We start from the raw sequence: 26,330 nt of genomic DNA, 5'->3' as shown, positions 1-26,330 counted from the left end.
AGAGAAAATTTATTGTGAAATGAGAGTACATACTATGTTTAATCATCCTATTTTTGGAAAATAAAATACAATCTTGAATTCCATCCCATCTTATTCATATGAAGCACAAAGATTAAGTAGGTCATATGTCACTGGCTTTACAAAAATTTTTTTTTTATTTTTAGTTTTTCTTTTTAAGCCACATGAGCAATTATGCATTTTTAAATTCTTCATAAAGGAACTATTTATTTCAAGAAAGTAAAGATTTTAAAGCAAAGAAAAATATCCATAGAAAGTAAAAACAACTTTAATTATAATTTATGGCTTTTCTCAAATAAAAGACCAAAATTTTTCCTAAATCTTGTTCATTTAATGTAGGTATCTGTGATTAAACATAGCCCACATTCACCTATTAACATATTCACTGGAGTTTTAAACTTTTGTAAGTGGAAAGTGAAAGTGAAAATGTCAGTGCTCAATCATGTCAGACTCTTTGTGACCCCATGGACTCTACCCTACTAGACACCTCTGTCCATGGAATTCTCCAGGCAAGAAAACTGGGTAGCCATTCCCTTCTCCAGGGGATCTTCCCAACCCAGGGATCAAACCCAGGTGTCTTGCATTGGAGGCAGATTCTTTACCACTGAGCCACCAGGGAAGTGGGATATGTATTAAATCTTTCCTCATTACTGATTAAATTATTAGATAATCCTGTCAGTCAGTTCAGTTCAGTCATTCAGTCATGTCTGACTCTCTGTGACCCCAGGAACTGCAGATAATCCTGTATGTTGAATTTAATAAGTATTGTGCAGTGTGCCAGGATAGTGTACTAAAATAGGGGGCAATTTACAAAATAGGTAAAAGATTCTATACCCTTCAGCTTCTCACAGACTAGTGTGAACAAAAAATTTTAAAATGGCAGAATGTAGTGTAATGACAAAATGTGTTCATATCTGAGCATGTAGAGAAAGATCGCTGGATTCCATAAATGACTTTCCAAAGGTAATTAAGGTCTGCACAAAGCCTGGAAAAATAAGAAATAAGTGAGCCAGGCAAGAAGAGGTAGAGATTTAAGGAAAAATAGTTAAAATAACATAGTATATGTAGAAATTTAATACATCTTCATGTGACCATTTTATGAGTTGAGGCAAACAGTGATAAGAAATAAGGGTGGATATCTGTTATTATAGAGGATGTATGTGCTATATTGTGCAGAAATGAGAAATATTCAAAATGGTATTGCTTACCATTGAAAAACATAGTTTAATAGTACTGTTCAGGTTTTATTGTGAATAAAATGAAAATGTGTATCTTCCTGGATAATAGAAGTAAACTTCAAATTAATAAATTCTTATATATACCTAGCCAAATTCACATAGTAATTATAACATTGTGCCTTTTAATTCCATTATGAAGATGATATTTAGGGAAAAGGTTAATTTTTGTAATTCTCTAGATTGGGATTTTTTAACACTTTCAATTTAAAAGAAAGAGAATATAGCCATTGTTTTGTAATAACTTTAAGTTGATACATTCTATAAAAATATTCACTTAATATGTTGTATACCTGAAACTAATACTGTAAACCATCTATACTTCATTTACATAAATAGATGCAAGAGTGAGAAGGCACTCATGACCTAGCTAGAAGGTCACTGGCCACTACAGACAAAACCACTGCTGGGGCCAAGTACAGGGGCCTGTGCACAGCCACCCACATCATCAGCTAAACAGGTTATAGGGAAAGAGGCTCACCAAAGAGCCAGATTGTGGAGAACAGACCTTTGGAGGGACTGCCTGCAACTGACAAAACTTCTGAAAGGGCCAGACCTCCAAAGGCCTCAAACCTATGGTCACTGTTCCAGAAAGGCCAGGACACACCTGCTGACACTCCATGAGGATCTGAGCATTGAAGACAGGTCTCCCAGAGGGCCAGATCAAACAGAACCTGATTGCCAAAAAGCTTGGTCATGAGAGTTAAACTTCTCAGAGGACTATGCCATTTGGGAAGGGACTTTGGCAGAACATGGTGGACTAGATATCTGGAAGTCTAAACCATCCAAGAGTCAGACTTCTAGTGATAAAAATTCTAGAGATAGAACATCCAATGAATCTAGCCATGAAAGATGAAAAATCAAAGGCTTGTGCTGTGGAGTTCAAGGCCACGTGAGAAATTGCCTTTTGTAGTGTCAGACCAAACAGGAGAGGACCACTGGAGGAGCAGGCCATGGAAAACAGTATCGCCAGGCTAGACCCTGGAAAATAAGGGAGAACCTGGCTGCAAAGGGGGTGATATGAAAGGGAAGTGAGGGAGACAGGACCTCATCCTAGCTCCCTGGTCCAGCTGTGCCTCCTCCTCCTGCCCCTGGCCACTGGTGGCTAATGAGACCAAGAAAACCTGAAACACAGGGCTGATACCAATAGAGGGTGGAGAAGGCAATGGCAGCCCACTCCAGTTTTCTTGCCTAGAGAATCCCTTGGACAGAGGAGCCTGCTGGGCTGCTGTCCATGGGGTCGCACAGAGTCAGACATGACTGAAGCGACTCAGCATGCCTGCATGTATTGGAGAAGGAAATGCAACCCTCTCCAGTATTTTTGCCCAGAGAATCCCAGGGACAGAGGAGTCTAGTGGGCTGCCATCTATGGGGTCACACAGAGTCGGACACCACTGAAGGGACTTAGCAGCAGCAGCAGCAACCAATAGAGGGAGGAGATGGGAAGATAATCTCATCCTCTGCCTGTGACTCCACCCAAGGAGGAGGGAGGAGTTACCCCAGAGAAGGCAATGGCACCCCACTCCAGTACTCTTGCCTGGAAAATCCCATGGACGGAGGAGCCTGGTAGGCTGCAGTCCATGGGGTCGCTAGGAGTCAGACAGGACTGAGCCACTTCATTTTCAATTTTCACTTTCATACACTGGAAAAGGAAATGGCACCCACTCCAGTGTTCTTGCCTGGAGAATCCCAGGGATGGGGGAGCTTGGTGGCCTGCCATCTCTGGGGTCACACAGAGTCAGACATGACTGAAGTGTCTTAGCAGCAGCAGCAGCAGCAGCAGTAAACTTGGCAGTAGATTAAGATATCTCAATACCTAAATAGCCAGACAGTCTTCCCAGACTTCCCTTGTGGCTCAGCTTGTAAAGAATAGGCCTGTAATGCAGGAGACGTGGATTCAATCCCAGGGTTGAGAAGATCCCCAGGTATTCTGGCCTGGGTCACAAACAGCTGGACATGACTGAGAAACTTTCACTTTCACTTTAATGGTACCTAGATTTAAGGGACTAGATCAGATAGACATAGTACCTGATGAACTATGGACAGAGGTTCGTGACATTGTACAGGATACAGGGATCAAGACCATCCCCATGGAAAAGAAATGCAAAAAAGCAAAATGTCTGTCTGCGGAGGCCTTACAAATAGCTGTGAAAAGAAGAGAAGTGGAAAGCAAAGGAGAAAAAGAAAGATATAAGCATCTGAATGCAGAGTTCCAAAGAATAGCAAGAAGAGATAAGAAAGCCTTCTTCAGCGATCAATGCAAAGAAATAGAGGAAAACAACAGAATGGGAACGACTAGAGATCTCTTCAAGAAAACTAGAGATACCAAGGGAACATTTCATGCAAAGATGGGCTCGACAAAGGATAGAAATGGTATGGACCTAACAGAAGCAGAAGATATTAAGAAGACATGGCAAGAATACACAGAAGAACTGTACAAAAAAGATCTTCATGACCAAGATAATCACGATGGTGTGATCACTCACTTAGAGCCAGACATCCTGGAATGTGAAGTCAAGTGGGCCTAGAAAGCATCACGACAAACAAAGCTAGTGGAGGTGATGGAATTCCAGTGGAGCTATTTCAAATCCTGAAAGACGATGCTGTGAAAGTGCGGCACTCAATATGCCAGCAAATTAAGAAAACCCAGCAGTGGCCACAGGACTGGAAATGGTCAGTTTTCATTAAATCCCAAAGAAAGGCAATAACAAAGAATGCTCAAACTACCACACAATTATACTCATCTCACACGCTAGTAAAGTAATGCTCAAAATACTCCAAGCCAGGCTTCAGCAATACGTGAACCGTGAACTTCCTGATGTTAAAGCTGGTTTTAGAAAAGGCAGAGGAACCAGAGACCAAATTGACAACATCTGCTGGATCATTGAAAAAGCAAGAGAGTTCCAGAAAGACATCTATTTCTGCTTTATTGAGTATGCCAAAGCCTTTGACTGTGTGGATCACAATAAACTGTGGAAAATTCTGAAAGAGATGGGAATACCAGACCACCTGACCTGCCTCTTGAGAAACCTATATGCAGGTCAGGAAGCAACAGTTAGAACTGAACATGGAACAACAGACTGGTTCCAAATAGGAAAAGGAGTACGCCAAGGCTGTATATTGTCACCCTGCTTATTTAACTTATATGCAGAGTACATCATGAGAAACGCTGGGCTGGAAGAGATCACAAGCTGGAATCAAGACTGCCGGGAGAAATATCAATAACCTCAGATATGCAGATGACACCACCCTTATAGAAGAAAGTGAAGAGGAACTAAAAAGCCTCTTGATGAAAGTGAAAGAGGAGAGCGAAAAAGTTGGCTTAAATCTCAACATTCAGAAAACGAAGATCATGGCATCTGGTCCCATCACTTCATGGGAAATAGAGGGGCAAATAGTAGAAACAGTGTCAGACTTTTTTTTTCTGGGCTCCAAAATCACTGCAGATAGTGATTGCAGCCATGAAATTAAAAGACGCTTACTTCTTGGAAGGAAAGTTATGACCAACCTAGATAGCATATTAAAAAGCAGAGATATTACTTTGCCAACAAAGGTCTGTCTAGTCAAAGCTATGGCTTTTCCTGTGGTCATGTATGGATGTGAGAGTTGGACTGTGAAGAAAGCTGAGCACCGAAGAACTGATGCGTTTGAACTGTGGAGCTGGCGAAGACTCTTGCAAGTCCCTAGGACTGCAAGGAGATCCAACCAGTCCATCCTAAAGGAGACCAGCCCTGGGTGTTCATTGGAAAGACTGATGCTGAGGCTGAAACTCCAATACTTTGGCCACCTCATATGACGAGTTGACTCATTGGAAAAGACCCTGATACTGAGAGGGACTGGGGGCAGGAGGAGAAGGAGACGGCAGAGGATGAGATGGCTGTATGGCATCACCAACTTGATGGACATGAGTTTGGGTGAACTCCTGGAGTTGGTGATGGACAGGGAGGCCTGGCGTGCTGCGATTCATGGGGTTGGAAACAGCTGGACACGACTGAGCGAGTAAACTGAACTGAAAGGCAAAATGTTTGAACTTGATCAAGAGACAAAAAAAAAAAGTTTCTGCATATATCTCCTTATGTTATGTTTCAAAAATATGATCTCCTTTATTCCTTAAAGTATTTAAGGTGATGATTCATTAACTTCTTTTATTAACCTAATGTATTCATTCCTAGAAAACTATTTAATATATATAATTTTAATGTATAAATCTCTCTTGCTACAGTTCAGCTCTCTTGCTAGAAGCATAACTGACTTCATTCTCTGTTGTAATATCTTCATTAAAGTTCACGCTACTGCAGTTTAAATTTTTGAAGCTTAAGAATATAAAATAACACCTAAAATTAAAAATCACTGAAGTCCTTTGACATTTTCAAGTAAATATTTTCAATAAACATGTGTGATGGGTAGCTAAAATAGAATGGTAAATAGTATAAACATTATTCTGTATGTGAATTGTTTAAAAGGGACACAGAATATATATGTCACATATAATATATGCAAAAATATATTTCAACTTTTATGTTTCATAGTATTTTAATATGTAGCATTATCAGTAATTCTTATTTTTGTAATGCTCTTTTACACTAAATTCTATATGATCATACATGTTTAACTATTATGAAATTAGTTTGTAGTTTAGATATAATATAAGTATCTGAAATGTATATAGTTTATTTCTCCAAGGCACATAAGCATATTTTTACCTTAAGGTTAGTGCTTTGATTCTGTAATTCTTGCTCATTATAATTTTTTCATAATTTTCTAGATTGACAGAAATCCATGTAAAATGCTTAGCACTTGGACTGACATAAAGAAATAACTCAGTACATGTTACATGGTAGTAGTACTGTTATTATAACACATTTTTTATGTCTGACTTAAAATTTAAAAATGATTTAATAAAAAATTTTCTAAAACAGAGACTTCTATCTTTGTAATTTCTTAATTACTTAGTCATAACACATCAGTAATCATTATGGCATAATAGCTACCTTGTGTTTGAAGTGGTTTTCAAAACTTTTAATTTTTATATTAATTTCTGGTTGTTAAATTGGATTATTGACACATACTGAAATTATTCAGTATGCACTGGGATTCTCCCAGACATTAAACTATCCAATTCATATAATATATAAAATGTGAAAGGAGTAAAATGTAAAAGAATTCCATTGTAAAAAATAACTTTTAACAAAAACTAGAATATATTTTGAATACTGATTGGCATATATGAAAAGACAAAAGAATATTTTGATTGTGGGCTCCACAGAATACAGATATTACCAGTTTTGTCCAGACCAGATTTTGGAAGATGGTTCTTTGGCTATTCAACTTAGTGCACTACTGTTTTTTTCAAACTTATTGTTTCACAGAACACTATTATACTCGTTTGTTTTTATAAACCTTAAGAAACCCATGGAAACAAAGTTCTATGAAACAAATTTTGAGAAATATTGACAAGAAATTCAAATGTATGATAGACAGTAATGAGGAAAAGTAAAAATATATGCATCTAGATATTAATGGGGAAAATTTGCCACAGAAATTTAATACCTCGCAGCTTCAACTTCAAAAATTTTTAAAGAAAAGTATTTCTGATAAATGGTTAGGGGCTCTGCAACTAAATCAAAATTTGTGCAGGGACATCACCTTCCACAGTTTTAAAGTAAATGGGCTGAAGTAAGGCAACAGAAGTTTCTAACAAAAGAGACAATCTGTGAAAATCACAGATGACTTATATTTATCAATTATTCTGCATTGGATTTGCAATTGCAATGCATATTCCAGGGCTTCACTCCACAGTCTGATTCAGGATATGTTATTAGAGCCAAGAATCCTACATTTTAACACATTCTCCAGATGATTCTAGTGTATGTGGTCTGGTATTAGCAGTTTGAAAAATACAGATAAATGCACAGATATCATCAATAAATAGAGAGCTCATAAATTCTAGTACACAAGAACAATGTCTCAGGAAAGTTTAGAAGATAAAATAATTAGTGTAAAAATGATTATATAAAGGGAGATGAAATGATAAATGAGATTCAGACATTAGGATCATTCTGATGATGCATACACAGGTGTACATTTAGAGGACAGGCTTTGGAATTCAAACCAAATTTTCTGAACTTCACAATACACCAGTTGGGCCTTGATAGTGTCATTGCTGCTACTGCTAAGTCACTTCAGTCGTGTCTGACTCTGTGTGACCCCATAGATGGCAGCCCACCAGGCCCCCCTGTCCCTGGGATTCTCCAGGCAAGAACACTGGAGTCGGTTGCCATTTCCTTCTCCAATGCATGAAAGTGAAAAAGTGAAAGTGAAGTCGCTCAGTCATGTCCAACTCTTAGTGACGCCATGGACTGCAGCCCACCAGGCTCCTCCGTCCATGGGATTTTCCAGGCAAGAGTACTGGAGTGGGGTGCCATTGCCTTCTCTGTGATAGTGTCATTGGCTGTGGTTAAATAAACACTAGTAGCTACTCCCTCTGTAAAATGTTACATAGTGTTGCATGTGGTATAGTAGGATTAATGAATCTTAACCTCCCAGGGGTCACTGGTGGTAAAGAACTTGCCTGCCAATGCAGGAGATTTAAGAGATGGAGGTTCAGTCCCTGAATCAGGAAGATCCCCTTGAAGAGGGCATGGCCATCCACTCCAATATTCTTGCCTGGAGAACTCCCTGGACAGAGGAGCCTGGTAGGCTATAGTTCATAGGGTCACAAAGAGTCAGACATGACTGAAGCAACTGAACATGCACAAGCACAACGTACCCTGCCATACCCCAGAATCACTGGAACCTGTGAATATTACCCTGCAGAAAGATCTTCAGGTGTGGATTATGCTTATGTGAATTATGCTTGAGGATTTGAACACAGGTAGGTTGGGTCTACCTGGATAATCAAAGCTAATCTAATGACATTGGCCTTTAGAAGCTGAGAAATTTCTCTAGCTAAAGTCACAGATGAATGAGGAAAGAAGGTAGTAAAGAGATGAATTAAGAAAGGGAAGTCGGAGAGATTTCAAGTATGAAAAGGATTCATTGCACTAGTGACTAGCTCACAAATGTGGTCTTACATGCAAGTAAGAGAGAAGCCTATAGAGACTGTGGGCAATAGGCACTTTCCAGGGCATCCTGATAAGGGCCTAACCAGCTGACATTTTTATTTTAGCCATATGAAACTCTGAGCAGAGGACTACCAGAGACCACCAGGACTTTTTAGCTACAGTTTTCTATGGTAGCCACAGAAAACTATTACATGGTAGAAGAATCCCATCACAAATCAATACCTGATGATGTTCTGCAATTGATAACCAATCCCTCAATACTACTTGGTTGCCTAGTACCTTATATTAATATTTTAAGTCAAGATCTCCCATGCATACATTTAAATGTCATGAAGAAATATGAATCCATTTTTACTGAGGCAGAAAAGACAGAAATTTAATGTTGTATAGGTAGAAACTATGGAGAGCTATGAAAATATTTTTGAGACTATTTCATGAAACTTGATAGTCAAACCAGAAAGTATGACAACTTTATAATTCATCTTCCAAGTTCCTACAATTTCAGTATACTTAGTACTTGCTGAAAGAATAAACTATATTAAAATATCTTTATACTTTGATGAGCTGAGTTCAAGTTCTCTATTATGGAACCTTTAATATAAAATTATTGTGTTACTAGCTTCTTCAATATTGCCAAAATTACACTTAAAATTAAACCTTTGTTTTATAGTGTTTCAAAGTATGAATTAAGTTGCCAAGATAAAAGTATTCAGCTATTGTGAAAGCACCTTCAGAAATAATGATTATTACTATTACAATGTAGGAATTAAGTCATGGAATGCATTCTCCCCTGGTAGAGAAAGACAGTTCAGAAATATATTAGGTATAAAATTGTCTTCATAACTACTGTGATATGGCATTATTTAGGGCATCAAAAAGATAAAATATTTTTCCTTGATTGTTTGCTAGAGAGTACTTTTTTTCCTAGGGTGAAAGCACTAGATGAAATTCTTACATTAAAACTGCCCCCCCACCCAGTGCAAACTATTAACCTTTATACTAAATCAATCTATTTTATATATGACTTTTTTTTGCTAGTGTGCCCTTTAAACATATATTTTGAATTACTATGTGTTTTAAAAAGTAACCACCCTTCTACTATATTTGTATATCTTTTACCATGATGCTAGATTTACTGTGGTATATTCTGGTTATGTGGTCCCGGGGAGGTGAGCTGAATTTTGTCATGCTATTCTTATGGGTAAAAAAGATACCCTTCCCTAAACTATGTGAAATTTTATTGTCAAATCACAGAAGAAATTACAACTACATGACCTCAATATATAAACCCTTGAGAACACATTCCTGGAGAAGAAAATGGCAACCCACTCCAATATTCTCACCTGGATAATCCCATGGCCAGAGGAACCTGATGGGCGATGGTCCATGGGGTTGCAAACAGCTGGACATAACTGAGCTCATGCACATACATGAGAAAATTTTATTTTTCCCTTCAGAATTTTTCTTTCATTTCAAAAAGAGAAAACAATGTAGATTCTATGCATTTCTAACACCACCATCAGAGCCTATCAAACAATATTTGTATTGTGAAACATGAGTACACACACTATGTGGGATAAAGAAATATAAAGATTATTAATGGCCTCAAACTTCAATTTTTTTGAAGTTTTCTTTGTTTTCCTCTTTTTTGATTAAGGAATTATGGATCTGTGGAACTGGAAAGACTGGCTTAAAATGAAAAATGTCAACTCTTGATTCTTAATGGACTTTTCTCTTGATTCTAACTTGTGGAGAACCCAAATTACGAGTTTATTTTATGGCAGAAGGAAAAATACAGAGAATAGGGTGGAGTCTGTTATGCCTGAATCTCAAATTAGGCCTAGTTTCCTTTCACTGACCCGTTTTGTTCTCTTCCATTAAAGTTAAAACCTATAAAGATGCCATGGTTTCATCTCCTAAGATTTTTAAGGGAAAACTTTTTGTCTGTCTAGGCACATTGCAATGAAGCATTAAAGCATACTAAGTGTAGCTTTTTATTATGTATTGATGATTATCGAGAAGGTGAATCTTGGTATAGGATTTGATATAACATGATGAGCTGTATCTTCTACCCTGGTGATTTTTCTTCAATTTTTACCCTGGAGAATTTTGGTTTTATTACATTAAGTTGGGCAATGGTCTTTTTATATTACCATCACTTACCTTCATAATATACTTTAAATCCATGAGCACTAACTGCAAAATCACTGGTCAAACGTAGTGAGAATACAGATTTGGTACTTGTTACTGGTGGTGGCAGATGGAATCCTGTTAACCTAAAACATAAATGGAATTAACTGTTAGTTATAGACATTTTACCTAATAGAACTGAAAGAATATTCAAAGTCATTTTTATCAAATCCCCAAGTTTTGTATAAGTGTGTGTGTGGTGTGAATTTATGATGTTGATTTGAACATATCATTTATATAAAGTAATTACTATAAGTGCATATAAACATATTTATGTGTGTGTATTATTACTGTTTATCATATCTATTACATATACCATTTATATTAGGATATTGATCAATTCTGACTTTGGGAAATAAGTTATGAGGCTATGGATTTTCTGTGTGCATTTTAATTGTTGATTTTAACAACATTTAGAAAACATTTTTGCCAGATCATTTTCCTGATTGTTAAAAATACCTATAAAGAGTGGGAAATATTTAGAGAAATTTGATATTGAAAGAAGAAATGTGATATAAATATGAAACTATGAAACTGGAAAGTCCACAAATGAAAAGTGATTTTGTTTTAACAGACTCTAGGAGGTTCTATTAAAGCTAATAGTTGCAAATTATTTTTGGTTAATAATTCATAATTTTGCATAACAAATATTTGTCTGATATTTTTCCCATAATTTACTAGTTATTTTGCTAATAATTTATTGCATATAATTATAAGCTCAATTATATAAAAGTAATTTACAGTTGACACTTTATAAACCAGAAAAGAAAAATTAAAAATAAGAAAAAGCACATTCATGGGATGTAATTTTTCTAAAACTAGTGAAGATGAATTATTTAAAATTTTTTCTATGAATTGCCTTTTACATCACATTCCCATTTTTTATTCTTTTTTATTTCCATTTTTTATTCTTAATATAAGAGTAAGAATTGAAAATTTTATGCAATAGAATTATACTATTTTTTAATATACTTGCTATTTTTGCCCAGCATTATATAGATAGGATTAGTCTGTACTGAAATTACAATACATTTTTATTTCTGAATAGTATAAGTTCTTATTTGTCTTGGGTTTATTTACTCTAAAAATTTACTAAGAACCCCAGAGATACTATGGGTTTGATGTATCAATATTTACTCTATTTAAGTAAAAATGAGAAACATTTTAAAATGTACATTGATTACTTTATTTTAAAATATCCAGAATAAGCCCATTACATGTCGACATAAGCAATATCTTAATATCAAATAGCTTTCTCCAAAACAAAAAATGAGAATACATTGTACTCTATTTTTGCAAATATCTTTGTTTGGCCTATTAGTAGAAAATGGTAGATTATCATATCTGCTCCTTTATTGAATATTTTGCAATACATTATTTTGTTTGATGGGTATGAAGTAATGTGATTTCAGTTAGATATTTAGTTTTAAAAGGGAAGAGTGTTCTAATAACTTTTGCATGTAAAAATGCTTACTCTTCTTTGATACTACACAAAAATTTGACAGTTATAATATTGAATTCAAACTGAATCAATTCATTTTTTTTACTCTGTAACATTAAATTTCTTTGGTTCACCTTGCTATTGTAATAGATTATATTTACTCATGCATTTTTAACATTATGTAGTGATTCACGGGGTTGCAAAGAGTCGGACACAGCTGAGCAACTGAACTGAACTGATACATTGGTCTTGAAATATATTGGTTCAGAGTTAGAGATCTTCCAAGTATTGATATATATTGATCTATTTCACTATAAAATACTTTAAAATCACCTTTATTTTTATTTCTATTGAACTAACCAGAAAAGTCTTTAAATTTGGTGAAGTTCTAAAGCTTATAGTTGTGGATTGAAGTTTTCTAAGATCACTTCATGGGAAATAGATGGGGAAACAGTAGAAACAGTGTCAGACTTTATTTTGGGGGGCTCCAAAATCACTGCAGATGGTGACTGCAGCCATGAAATTAAAAGACGCTTACTCCTTGGAAGAAAAGTTATGACCAATCTAGATAGTATATTCAAAAGCAGAGACGTTACTTTGCCGACTAAGGTCCATCTAGTCAAGGCTATGGTTTTTCCTGTGGTCATGTATGGATGTGAGAGTTGGACTGTGAAGAAGGCTGAGTGCAGAAAAATTGATGCTTTTGAACTGTGGTGTTGGAGAAGACTCTTGAGAGTCCCTTGGACTGCAAGGAGATCCAACCAGTCCATTCTGAAGGAGATCAACCCTGGAATTTCTTTGGAAGGAATGATGCTGAAGCTGAAGCTCCAGTACTTTGGCCACTTCATGTGAAGAGCTGACTCATTGGAAAAGACTCTGATGCTGGGAGGGATTGGGGGCAGGAGGAGAAGGGGACGACAGAGGATGAGATGGCTGGATGGCATCACGGACTCGATGGATGTGAGTCTGAGTGAACTCCGAGAGATGGTGATGGACAGGGAGGCCTGGCGTGCTGCGATTCATGGGGTCGCAAAGAGTCAGACATGACTGAGCGACTGAACTGAACTGAACTGAAGGAAGTTTTGTATTTTTTTCATTTTTTTTGCATTTTATCACAGATGTTCTTAAAAAGAGTGCTACAGGATGGGCATTTAATAAAATAATTAGTTATAGCTTTAACAGGAACATTCTTAGGAACAACTGGGTTTCTTTTCTTTTTTTGCACTATAAGTGTGAGGCACTAAAGAAAACAATGACTAATGATTACAAATACAGTTTGAAGTTACTGACTTCTGTTAATGCACCAGCAGTTTTATACCCATCATTACTATTGTACTTGTTGGCAAATGTCAACACAGACAAAAAAAGTGAAAATGCCTCAGTAGTATTATGCAGCTTCCCTGGTGGCTCACATGGTAAAGTTTTGCCTGCAGTGCGGGGACCCAGGTCAGGAAGATACTCTGGAGAAGGGAATGGCTACTCACTCTAATATTCTTGCCTCGAGAATTCCATAAACAGAGGAGCCTGGCAAGCTACCATCATGGGGTCACAAAGAATGGGACATGACTGAGCAACTGACACTTTCAGTTTTCTTTCAACAGTATTATAGAAATAGTTTTGATCCTATGGACTCCCTGAAAATGTCTCAGTTTTCAAGGATACATGGTTCACATTTTGAGAACCACTATTATATAGGAATATATTGCAATAAATATACCACAATTAATTGATTCACTCACTGTTGATGAAGATTTGGGTTCTAGGTACTTTATTCAATATGTCTTCATCAACAGCATTATGAAAGTCCACTTTTGGGATTTTCCTGGTAGTCCAGTGGTTAAGACTTGGTGGTTCTGCTTCAGGGGAAGTGGGTTTGATCCCTGGTCAGGAACTAAGATTCTACATTCTGATCTGTGCAGCCAAATTTTCTTTTTTAAATACAAAAGAATCCACTCTTGAACAATCACATAGCAATTTCTCTAGATCATATAAGCATTGGCTTTATTTTTTTCTCTTTTTGCTTCATAAACTATACCCCCAAAGGGACTTTTTAGAACTTTTTTCTAATTCCTTTGTGATTTCCTCTTTGTTCTGTGGTTAGAAATACATCTCTTAAATTTTAAACATATGGATTTCTTTAAGTATATATATATATATGTGTATATATATATATATATAAAACCAATGTGTTTGTATTACATTTGTATTATAGTCAGATAACATTTTCTGTATGAATTTAAAATTCATTCAAATTTTCTTTATGGTAGATATTGGAACTTTTGATTATGTACTTAGTTTTCTTATAAAGGACAGCATATTATTTTCCTATTCCTAATTCAAGTTAACACATACTTAACACATTATTATCTCACAGCTACATGTGTCTAAGTAGGTGTAAATTAACTGATTCTCTGCTTAGAGTCTCACAAGGGTGAAATCATGATGTCAACTTGGATGCTTTGCTTTCTGAAAACTCTGAAGTTATGTCTGCTTCCACTTCCAAATTCAGAGGGCTGTTGCTAGAAGTCAGTTTCATGAAGTTGTAGAACTAAGGACCTCATTCCTTGCTGGCTATTGGCTTGGGGTCATTCTCAGCTTTTAGAAATTGCGAGCATTTATTGATTTGTGGCTACCTTCATCCGTCTCCAGAGTGAGAAATGGCAGTCTAGGTTCTCATTCTTCAAATTCTTTAGTTTCCCGTTCTACCTCATCTTTCTGCCACTCCCTCTTCTGTCTCCAGATGGAAGAAGTTTTCTGACTCTTCTACATCTAGTTGGAGAGTTCTCTGCTTTTAAATGCTCATGTAATTAGATTTGTGTCCAAATTGATAATTCAAATATCTTCCTGTTATAATATCTGTAATCTTAATTCCATTTTTAAAGCTTCTTTCATCTTGTGATATAGCATATTCACAAGTGCTGAGGGAACATTATTCTGAGATCATTTTTCTGCCTGTCATAATAGGTATATATCAGGGGCTAGTTGCAGTATTCAGTATATCTTTTGGATACATTTGTTAATCTTATTCAGATCATCTCTGTACTATTTGTAAATGCTGTTACTAGACACTGAAAGAGATATGCTTAAATCTCCCAATAGGACTGTAAGTTTTTATATTTTTCTTTGTAAATATGTCTATTTCAAAATATTCTTTGGGGGCTCCATTATTAGGTATATGTAAGTTTAAATTATTATTATATTCCTTAGTGAACTAGACGTTTTGTTGTCACTCTGTTTCTGAAATGAGTTGATCTTAAAATTTATTTTATTTAATAGTAATAAATCTACAACTTTCTTTTATTAGAATTGGATGGGATCATCTTTTTACCTTCAGGCTTTTGGTATTCTCATTCTTAAAACAATATATCATTATAAACCAGAATATACTTGATTAATACTTTAATGAGATATTATACTTTTATAATCTAATATTATAATCTTATTTTTTGATAATAAATATATTTAATGAACTACACTATCCATACAGATGGTTATACAAGACAGAAGTATATATGCTACTGAATTATCACTGATTATACATGTTTCAAATTAAGAAATAAAACACTGCAAGCAATACTGAGTATCAGTTGTGCTCCCTGTGACTCAGTACTATCTCCATCCCAAGGATATCAACCACTGCCTGACTTCCGATCAAACAAATCAGTTTTCTGGGTCTCAAATCTTTTATCTAAATGAAATCATATAATTATTTTGCCTCTGGCTTCTTTAACTCAACATTACCTTTGTATTATTGTAGCAGTAGTATGGAACTTAACTTTCATTGCTATATTGGATTCCATTTTATGAATATACTTTATTTATCCATTCTATTGTTGGACGTTTTTATCCAGTTGGGTCTTTATGAAATAATATTGCCATACACATGTATTACATGTTTTGTCAGCATTTATGTGCATTTCTCTTGAGAATAAATGTAGTGCTACAATTTCTGGGTAATTTGGTAATTAATTAGTTGTTAACTAATTTTCTATAGTTTTTCAACATTATTTCTTAGTTTAAAGATGTAAAACTAAAGTATTCTACACTTTAAATGCTCAGAATATCTTTAAGAAAAGAAAGAAAGATTGTCAGGGAAAACAAAAGGCAAATGATTTTGCAACAACAACAAAGAAGTCTGAAAACATATTTTGCCTTAGAATCAGACTTTATGATGGTATATATGATATTATACTATGAATTATGGCACTCCAAAATTGCTTGGGCTTTAATCCCTGGAATATTTAAATATGTCACCTTATATGACAAAAGAACTTTATAGATGTGATTAAGTTAAAATCTTAATAATAGGAAATTATCCTAGGTTATCTGGATGGGCCAAAATATTCACAAGTGTCCTTATCAAAGGAAGGTAGGAGGATCAAAGAGAGAGTAGGAGAGGAGACAGTGAAAGCAGAGCTTTGAGTGTTGCAGTTTCTGACTGTGAAGCTAGAACAGGCACACAAGCCAAAGAAGGACAAGCAGCTTCTACAAGCTCGAAAAGCTAAGGAACAGATTTTCTCCTAGAGTCTCCATAAGAAATGCAATCCTGCTGACACCTTGAGTTCAGCTCAGTTAAATTCACTTTGAACTTCAGTTCTCCAGACTGCAATATAGTGATTTTCTGTTGCTTAGACTACTAAGTTTACAGTAATTTGTTGCATCAATAATAGGAAACCAATGCATAGCTCTCTTTTTGGGCTTTGAAATAAGCATTTTTAAATGTAGCTAACATATTAACTTATTCTACAAATGAAAATACAGGTCCTATGGAACCTAGTGACCACTGTAAGTTACAGAAACCCCTGTGACATCATATAAAATAAGTAGATACAGAACCTATTGATGCAGCATTTACTTGAATATAATGTTTTAAAAACCTCTCTCTGTAGGTAAAACATGCAATTTTATCCTCAGATTAGAAGGCAAAAGAGACTGGGATATATTAAACAACACGATCAAGGTCACAGTAGAACCAGGTCCAAGACTATTGCCGTGTTTTTGTGTCCCATTTTTTAGTGAACACCCTGTTCATTGTCCCATTGTCCTTGGTACATGAATTAAATCTAAATAGTAAATATCCAAAGCACATACTCACATTATTTTACATGCAATGTCAGATTTTTATTCATCTTCAGATACGTTAAATAATCCAATAATTTAGACAATATTTAGAACCTTTATCATTAAATTTTCCATGATAGAGAAGAACAATTTGAAGATTTTTTCCCATTTATGAAAAGCAAGTTTTCTGAAATTACCTTTAAATACTCAACATGTAGTGGCATGTTGCATAATGGGAGACTTAGTCTTCTTTTTCATTTCAGTAAGTGAGGAAATATGTGTTTTTAAACTTATTTTCTGAATAGTTGTACCATTGTGAGGATTTCCAGTAACTTGTTTTACTCCTTCCTGTGATACATTGCATGATTGATTTGAAAATAAACTTTCAGTTATGAATCCCATTAGTTACTTTTCTTTACAAGACTTCATTTTATAATTTAATATATATGTGTGATTAGTTATTATGCATTCTCTTTCTCCTTGGGCAAAAACTTCCTGAAGGCAGTACTTGGTACTCAATAGTTTATCACTAGTGCTTTGTGCAAAGCATTCCATGTTAAGAGGCTCACTTACATGGTTAAATTAATGAACTGGAATGACAGGAGAATGTGAAAACATCATAATATTTTCCTTTTCAATCCAATAATTGTGTTCTTGGAACAGTGCTTTAAAGAATCATAAGACTGTAAAGAAATGTTGATTGTTAAAAAAATTCAAGTGGTCTATTTAGAGACTCTTATTCAGTTATTTTTTATCATGTTATTAATATCAAGAGTTAAAGGGAGACTATATATTTTATGTAAATATGTTTGAAACATCTTTTAGGAAATAACTATGTAATTTTAAAATACTTCAGGTGAAGCTAATATGATTTGTATCAAATATAAATTATGAATTATATGTGTTAATATACACATATTTTAAGCATATATAAAAATACATTTTCTATGTACTATAAGTATATTCTTTTTTATGGATAAGCATATTTTTCCATGGAATTCAGATATTTGAGAAACAGTTTTTCATATATTGTTTTATTGCTTTGTCAATTATATTTCCTTCTTATTGTTATATAAAAAGGTTACATAGTGAATGACATTTTATGTTCCTTTGAAAAGAATACAAAAGTATAGTTTTGTTTTCCCTGAATTGAAACTGAAGAAATCAGCACTCAGAATTGATCAGAAATCAAGATAGCTGATAGGCAGTGGAGCAAAGATATAGGCCTGTAACTCCCAACTCCAGTCTATTTCACTTTCCCTATGATTTTCCCATAGGAGAAATGACTTTTCCATGAGGGCAAAATGAATATGTAATTCATTTTTTTCTTCACAGTGCCCATATAAGTTTCTTAACAAATATTTGGAATAGATAAAAACATGATTTTACCCACATAGTAGCTTTAAGTAGTTCAGGCTGATAAAAATGGTATAATAATCATGAAGTCATTAAATTAAATGCCAGGAAAGTAATGGGGGATGACCATCTATATATGTTAATACCTTTATGGCAAAGATTATTAGTGGTTAACAAAGATATTTCCCTATTAGGAAAACTAAATAAGATTAGCAAACACATATGTCAGGGTTAAGTCCTTGAATTATGCAATGTGGCTCAGAGGTTAAAGCATCTGCCTCCAAAGCAGAAGACCCAGGTTCCATCCCTGGGTCGGGAAGATCCCCTGGAGAAGGCAATGGTAACCCACTTGTTTTCTTGCTTGGAGAATCCCAGTAGGCTACAGCCCACAGGGTCGCAAAAAGTCGGACATGACTGAGCGACTTCACTTTTCACTTTTTTTCTTTCAAGTTTCCTTCAGGTATGATTTTTTTTATAAAAGTTAAAATTTGAGGATTGGCCAATTAAGTGTTGAAATATATTAATTTTGCTACATAGCTACTTTGTGGTATGCTATCACAACAATGTTGTCTCTCACCATAGACTTGATGTTTAAAACTGCAAGTAAATTCAGATTAAAGAACAATAATTTCCCTTTAATACATTTAGTTTCATGAAAAAATCATAGCATTTCCTCTACTTCACATTTGTATTTGGTGACTGTTTTGTCATGAACTGCTTTATAGCCATTGTTCCACTAAATTCTCTCATTTGACAGAATGGCAGAGCATGTTGGTTTTCATCTTACTCTTACTTAATAGTTTCTAAGGTATAACCCCTGTTCTACCTTTCCCCTAATCTCACATGCACCCCTAATCATATTTTAGCCTTTTGTTACTTACCAAGCAAAACACTCATCAGAAACTGTGGAATATTCTAAAATTCACACACTTAAAGCAAGCAGTCCTATCACTTCTTATGCCTGCTTTTAGATGAAAACATTATTTAAGCATTTCCTCTTAAAAGAGTCAGAAATATTACTGATATTTCATACTTTAATGAGTTAGTAGTAACAGGGAGAATGAAATGACTAACTTGTTACTTTATATTAATGACTCTAATAAAAAGTACTAAAATAATTATTTGGTAATTTATGCAAAACTGATAGAAATTTAAATTACCAGAAAGTCAATTAAAATGTCAATGCATATGCTTCTTAAATAATTGGTGGCTTGTATAAAATTTTCTTAAATTAATGGCAATGAATATAATAAAGGAAAATGTAAGGTGATACTAGGAGTTATCCCATTGTCATATTGTGAAGATTAAGTGAGATAATGCTTATGAAAATTTAGCACAGTGCCTAGCACATGCTGAGTATTTATTTTTACCATAATTATTTTGATGATTAACCTACCCAGGCTCATCTAATTAGCATCAATATGTTAAATGATAACACTGGGGCTGGACTTCATGGAATAAATCAGTGTTGCCATTTGCTATTATGACATCCAGCAAGTTTCTTTCTTCCCCTTCTGTTTCCTATAGTGACTGAAAGCGAAAGTGTTAGTTACTTAGTAGTGTCCGACCCTTTGCAAGCCCATGAACTGTAGCCCGACAGGCTCCTGTGTCCATGGGATTTTCCAGGTAAGAATACTGGAGTGGGCAGCCACTCCCTCCTCCAGGGATCTTTTCTGACCCAGGGATTGAACCTAGGTTTCCTACACTGCAGACAGATTCCTTACCATCCGAACCCTCAGGGAACCCCTCAGTTCAAAAGTCTGTCCCTTCCTTAGTCTCTTCAGTAAATTCTCGTCTTATTGCTGTGTAACCCAAAAGCTCTATAGCTTTCCTTGATATCTATCTCACGCATTTTCATGTATCTAATAAATCAGTAGAATCTTTAATCTCACAGTATATCCAAATGTCATGGTTCCTCACTACTTCCTCAGCTTCTTCCATAACCCAAGTCACCATCATTTGCCCCCTTTCCCAGTAAACCTTCAACTCCATCACCAGAGTGATATTTTAAAAATATATGTTGATTCATAGATGTCCAAAGTCTAACAATGACACAAAGCACTTATCACAATCTGTTTAATCTGTTTCCTTATTTATTGTCCATCTGTTCTTACTAGATTATAAGCACTACCAGGATGGCGAAATTGTTTGCCTTCACAATGCACGCATAGGCTCTGGAATAATGACATAACAAAGATGAGGCTCTCAAAATTTGAGAAGGGGAAGTAGATTCTTTTTTTAAATTTAAGACAAATTTTAGAATTATTAGTGTTAAAGCACATATGTTCTCAGTATCTTTAACAAGATAGAAATGAACCAAAACATTTTTAAAGCTATGTTACAAGCACAGCTCATTTTATTGTGTTTTGCTTTATCACACTTTGTAGATACCAGAAGATTTGTTGTAACTCTGTGTCAAGCAAATCTATTGGCCTCATTTTTTCCAACACTATTTGCTCCCTTTGTGTCTCTGTGTCAAATCTTGGTAATTCTTGCAATGTTTCAAACTTTTTAATCATTAATATGTTTTATGATGGTTAATGATCTTTGATATTACTACTTCTACTTGCTGAAGGCTCAGAGGATGGTTAGGATTTTTTAGCAACAAGATATTTTAAAATTAAGGTGTGTATATTTTTTTAGGCAGAATGCTCTCATACAATTAATAGACTAGAATGTAGTGTAAACCTAACTCTTATATGTACTGGGAAGCAAAATAATTCATGTGGCTCACTTTATTGCAGTATTAACTCTGTTGTAATGAACTAGAACAAAATCCACAGTATCTCTGAGGTATGCTTGTGCTCTGGAATGGCTATAGTGTTTTATCATATAGAAATGTAGGGCAATACAATAAAGAAAAATGTTGTGTGTTCTAATTCTAATAGAATGTTATACACTAAAATAGAAAGCAAAGTATATAAAATAGATTTCAAATCCAGATACTGATCTCTATTACCATTGTTGTTGTTATTTAGTCTCTAGGTCTTTATAACTCTTTTGCGACCTCATGGACTGTAACTTGCCAGATTCCTCTATCCATAGGATTTTCCAGGCAAGAATACTGGAGTGGGTTGCCATTTCCTTTCCAGGGGATCTTCCAAACCCAGGGATTAAACTTGCATCTCCTGCATTGTAGGTAGATTCTTTTATAGCTGAACCATTGGGAAAGCCCTCATTCCCATTAGCTCTGCTTAAATTTAGACCCTCATCTTCTCTTATCTAAACTCTTTTGATAGACTTAGTAGAAGTCCTGGAGAAGGCAATGGCACCCCACTCCAGTACTCTTGCCTGGAAAATCCCATGGATGGAGGAGCCTGGTAGGCTGCAGTCCATGGGGTCGCGAAGAGTCGGACACGACTGAGCGACTTCACTTTCACTTTTCACTTTCATGCATTGGAGAAGGAAATGGAAACCCACTCCAGTGTTCTTGCCTGGAGAATCCCAGGGACGGGGGAGCCTGGTGGGCTGCCGTCTGTGGGGTCGCACAGAGTTGGACACGACTGAAGCGACTTAGCAGCAGCAGCAGCAGTAGAAGTCCTTCTGCTTCTAGTTTTACATGCCTATAATCTTAAAGTCTTCTCCACAGGCCTCCTAAAGTGACAATTCATGAATACTTGACCTTGGTACTATCTTGCTTTGCTATTTATAATCCTTTAATAACTCATAATCACATACCAGATAAAGTCCATAAACATAGACTTGCTTGATGACCATTCATCTTTGCACCCAGCCTAGCTTTCTAGGTAGTGTTTATTCTAATTTAATACAATATACTTACATTTATTCTGACCACTTTGCAGTGAACCACCACAAAGGAAAATAAAAAGGAAAAAACTAAAATAAACAATAGAAGGCCAAAATAACTGTGAGGAGCCAGTTATTTGTTGGTTGTTCATCATCCCCAACCCCATACTTCCATACTCTGTTCAGACTTCCTGACTAGTTCTGAATATTAGGAACCTTAGGTGAGAGAAGAAATGGAAAAGTGGCCTTCTTTCTCCCTTTCTCTTCTTTTGCTCCTGACAGCAACTATGGAAATGGTTGCATTTCTCTGATGGTCCCAGCTTTGATACTGAAAGCAATCCTTCCTTGGTGGACCTCGTAGTGGTCATGTAGTTCATCCTCTATGGAATCAGCATCTGCTGAGTGACCCACCTCCTTTACTCCAGTGTCCACAAGGTGCCACCCGCTTCCATATATCAGCGTTCTTCATTGCACAACAATCAGTGTGTCCTACATTCTGAATATCCCAACCCTCCCCAGCGTTTTGCTCTTTTGGAGCTGTAGTTCCTTTGTATACTAAATAGTTTTTGAATTACTTCTCTTATTGCCTGGTTTCATCTCTTTAGACCTTTTAAAACTCTCTTCTTATATTTAATTCTTTCTGTTTGTGTTTCCAATTGTATCCTGTCTGATAGAAAACAACTGGGAAAAGAGGCTAGTCATAGGTAGAAAATTATTTTATCATTTTTTTCAGAAAAGATATTTGAAGAGGAAAACATAAGATATTAAATAAATGCTTTATGTTCTGTTACAGTTAATAAAAGATTAACTACCTTGTTGATCATAAAATTAGATCACTGTATTAACATTAATTTTCTTGGGTAAAAACGCATTTCCATATATAATATCCTGTCTCAATTGCAACTAAATTTATATTTATATAGTCTTAACACAATACTGAATAATTTTTTGCATCTAAACTCATTATAGTCCCTGAACCATTGGGTACATATTATTGCTATAAATGTATTAAATCAAATGTGATATTACCACATGTACATATGTGGATTAATTTAATTTTAGCTAACAAGGACAATCATATTTTCTTGAAACAGAAACTTAAATATCTCTCTAAAATTAAAATATTTATATCAAAAAATACTTTATTTGGCTGCTTGCATTTCAAATCAGCAGAAGTATTTTAAGTAATGAAATAATGTTCAATTCAGTTCAGTTCAGTCACTCAGTCATGTCCAACTCTTTGCGACCCCATTGACCGCAGCACGCCAGCCTCCCTGTCCATCACCAGCTCCCGGAGTTTACCCAGTCTCATGTCAATTGAGTCAGTGATGACATCAAAACATCTCATCCTCTGTCGTCCCCTTCTCCTCCTGCCCTCAGTCTTTCACAGCATCAGGATCTTTTCAAATGAGTCCGCTCTTCCCATCAGGTGGCCAAAGTATTGGAGTTTCAGCTTCAACATCAGTGCTTCCAATGAACACCCAGGACTGATTTCCTTTAGGATGGACTGGTTGAATTTCCTTGCAGTCCAAGGGACTCTAAAGAGACTTCTCCAACACCACAGTTCAAAAGCATCAATTCTTCAGCACTCAGCTTTCTTTATAGTCCAACTCTCACACCCATACATGCTGCTGCTGTTAAGTTGCTTCAGTCATGTCCGACTCTGTGCGACCCCATAGACAGCAGCCCACCAGGCTCCCCCATCCCTGGGATTCCCCAGGCAAGAACACTGGAGTGGGTTGCCATTTCCTTGTCCATCCATACATGACTACTGGAAAAACCACAGCCTTGACTAGACAGACCCTTGTTGGCAAAGTAATGTCTTTGCTTTTTAATATGCTGTCTAGGTCCTTATAACTTTCCTTCCAAGGAGTAAGCGTCTTTTAATTTCATGGCTGCAGTCACCATCTGCAGGGATTTTGGACCCCAGAAAAATAAAGTCAGCCACTGTTTCCATTGCTTCCACGTCTATTTGCCATGAAGTGATGGGACCAGATGCTATAATTTTAGTTTTCTGAAAGTTGAGCTTTAAGCCAGCTTTTTCACTCTCCTCTCTCACTTTCATCAAGAGGCCCTTTAGTTCTTCTTCACTTTCTGCCATAAGGGTGGTGTCATCTGCATATCTGAGGTTACTGATATTTCTCCCGGCAGTCTTGATTCCAGCTTGTGCTTCCTCCAGCCCAGCATTTCTCATGATGTACTTTGCATATAAGTTAAATAAGCATGGTGACAATATACAGCCTTGACCTACTCCTTTTCCTATTTGGAACCAGTTGTTGTTCCATGTCCAGTTCTAACTGTTGCTTCCTGATTTGTATACAGGTTTCCAAAGAGGCAGATCAAGTGGTCTGGTATTCCCATCTCTTTCAGAATTTTCTACAGTTTATTGTGATCCACACAGTCAAAGGCTTTGGCAAAATCAATAAAGCAAAAGTAGATGTTTTTCTGGAACTCTTGCTTTTTCCATGATCCAGCGGATGTTCGCAATTTGATCTCTGGTTCCTCTGCCTTTTCTAAAACCAGCTTGAACATCTGGAAGTTCATGGTTCACGTATTGTTGAAGCCTGGCTTGGAGAATTTTGAGCATTACTTTGCTAACATGTGAGATGAGTGCAATTGTGTGGTAATTTGAGCATTTTTTGGCATTGCCTATCTTTGGGATTGGAATGAAAACTGACCTTTTCCAGTCCTGTGGCCACTGCTGAGTTTTCCAAATTTGCTGGCATATTGAGTGCAGCACTTTCACAGCATCATGTTTTAGGATTTGAAACAGCTCAATTGGAATTCTATCACCTCCACTAGCTTTGTTTGTAGTGATACTTCCTAAGGCCCATTTGACGTTAAATGCTACTGATTACTAAATTTGCACTATGAATCAAATGTCCAACATTTATCATCCTGTGTTAACCCATCCTAATAACCCATAAATCTATATATGACTTAATTTTTATTCTACTTTGCAAATAGAGAAATCACAGGCCTACAGAGAGAAATAACTTATGCTAAAATTTACACAGTAAATGGAAAAGCCAGAAACCAGAGCCATGTTCTTTTTCATAGTTTATGTGGACTCTCAATTAGTTTTACTCAATTTTTAATGACTTGACAGTTTTTCCAAATTATACTGACATTAAAAGTTAATGTGAATACTTAAACTTAATCCATGGATCTAGCAATTAGAATGTCACCTTGTCCTGAGTAACTTCAGTGAGGTGACAAATCAAATTTAGTGATTATTAGCAAAAATAGGAAAAGAGGAAATATAGAAAGCCAGCCCATATTGACCGCTATTTTAAGAAGCTTAACTGTGAAAGAAATATGAGTTACAGTTTGATTGACATTCACCTTGATAAAGGATAATCCTTCTAACAGTGTTGGGGAAGGAGAAAATGAGGTACTGAATAATATATAAATATAAAGACAAAGTTATAGAAGCCAGTATTTTAATATATCATCACAAATATTTATTAAAAACTTTTTGTGCATGCCAGGTACTGAGTTAGTTTTACAAATTTAATCCAGGAAACACTATGAAACAGCCTTTTTATATTCTATTTTCCATAAGGTTTAGAAAGGTTAAGTGGTTGCCATCCTATTTGTTTGTTGGAAGAATTAGAATTCAACAAAGTTCTGTGTGGCTCCAAAATACATGTTCTTGCTTCTTGTGTAATACTACCACTGCCATGATTTAAATATAAGATGAAGATGAAGAAAAGAAAGACATTAAAAATTTAATATTGTAAACTAAAACTACCTTCCTATCAAAGAATGTTAACACAAAAATAACCTTCAAAGAAGAGTCTAAAGTAGAATTTTAAATTACATATAATACAGTTAAAATATTACAAGTAGATACATTAATATCTTGAAAATATATAAATAAAAATAGAGCAGTAGAGAACTAATAAAACTTCCCTCAACTTTCAAATAAAATATTCTCAGTGATAATATGATAGCATAGTTGAAAATAAATGTGTGATTATATTCTAGAAAGGATTTTCATGAGAAAAACTAAATTGAACATTAAGTGAGAGCAATCAGTGTTCCATGAATGCTCACTATCAGATACAGAAAAAGCAGACAGTTGGTAGATTCAAAATATTTCTCCTTCTTTTTCTTAGATAAGAAACACAAGCCCCTCAAATCAGAAAAGTCAGCATTATCTCTAAGATGAAGTTCCAAAGAGTCGTCCCATCACAGTACCTTCCTCTGCACTCA

General features: G+C 35.5%; 1 protein-coding gene across 3 annotated transcripts in view; it reads right to left on the bottom strand.

Moving 5' to 3' along the window:
* Positions 1 to 26,330, bottom strand: part of LOC120878903 (CUB and sushi domain-containing protein 3-like) — a 1,427,768-nt gene that overhangs the window by 1,204,136 nt on the left and 197,302 nt on the right. For all 3 annotated transcript variants that reach the window (XM_040261811.1, XM_040261812.1, XM_040261813.1), the window contains exon 3: positions 10,481 to 10,593. In XM_040261811.1, coding sequence (XP_040117745.1) covers positions 10,481 to 10,593 — 113 coding nt within the window. The remainder of the gene's footprint in view (positions 1 to 10,480; positions 10,594 to 26,330) is intronic.

The sequence above is a fragment of the Oryx dammah genome, unplaced genomic scaffold (genome assembly GCF_014754425.2).
Source record: "Oryx dammah isolate SB20612 unplaced genomic scaffold, SCBI_Odam_1.1 HiC_scaffold_19, whole genome shotgun sequence".
Classification (NCBI taxonomy): Eukaryota; Metazoa; Chordata; class Mammalia; order Artiodactyla; family Bovidae; genus Oryx; species Oryx dammah.
This window is presented reverse-complemented; position numbering and strand designations above follow the sequence as displayed.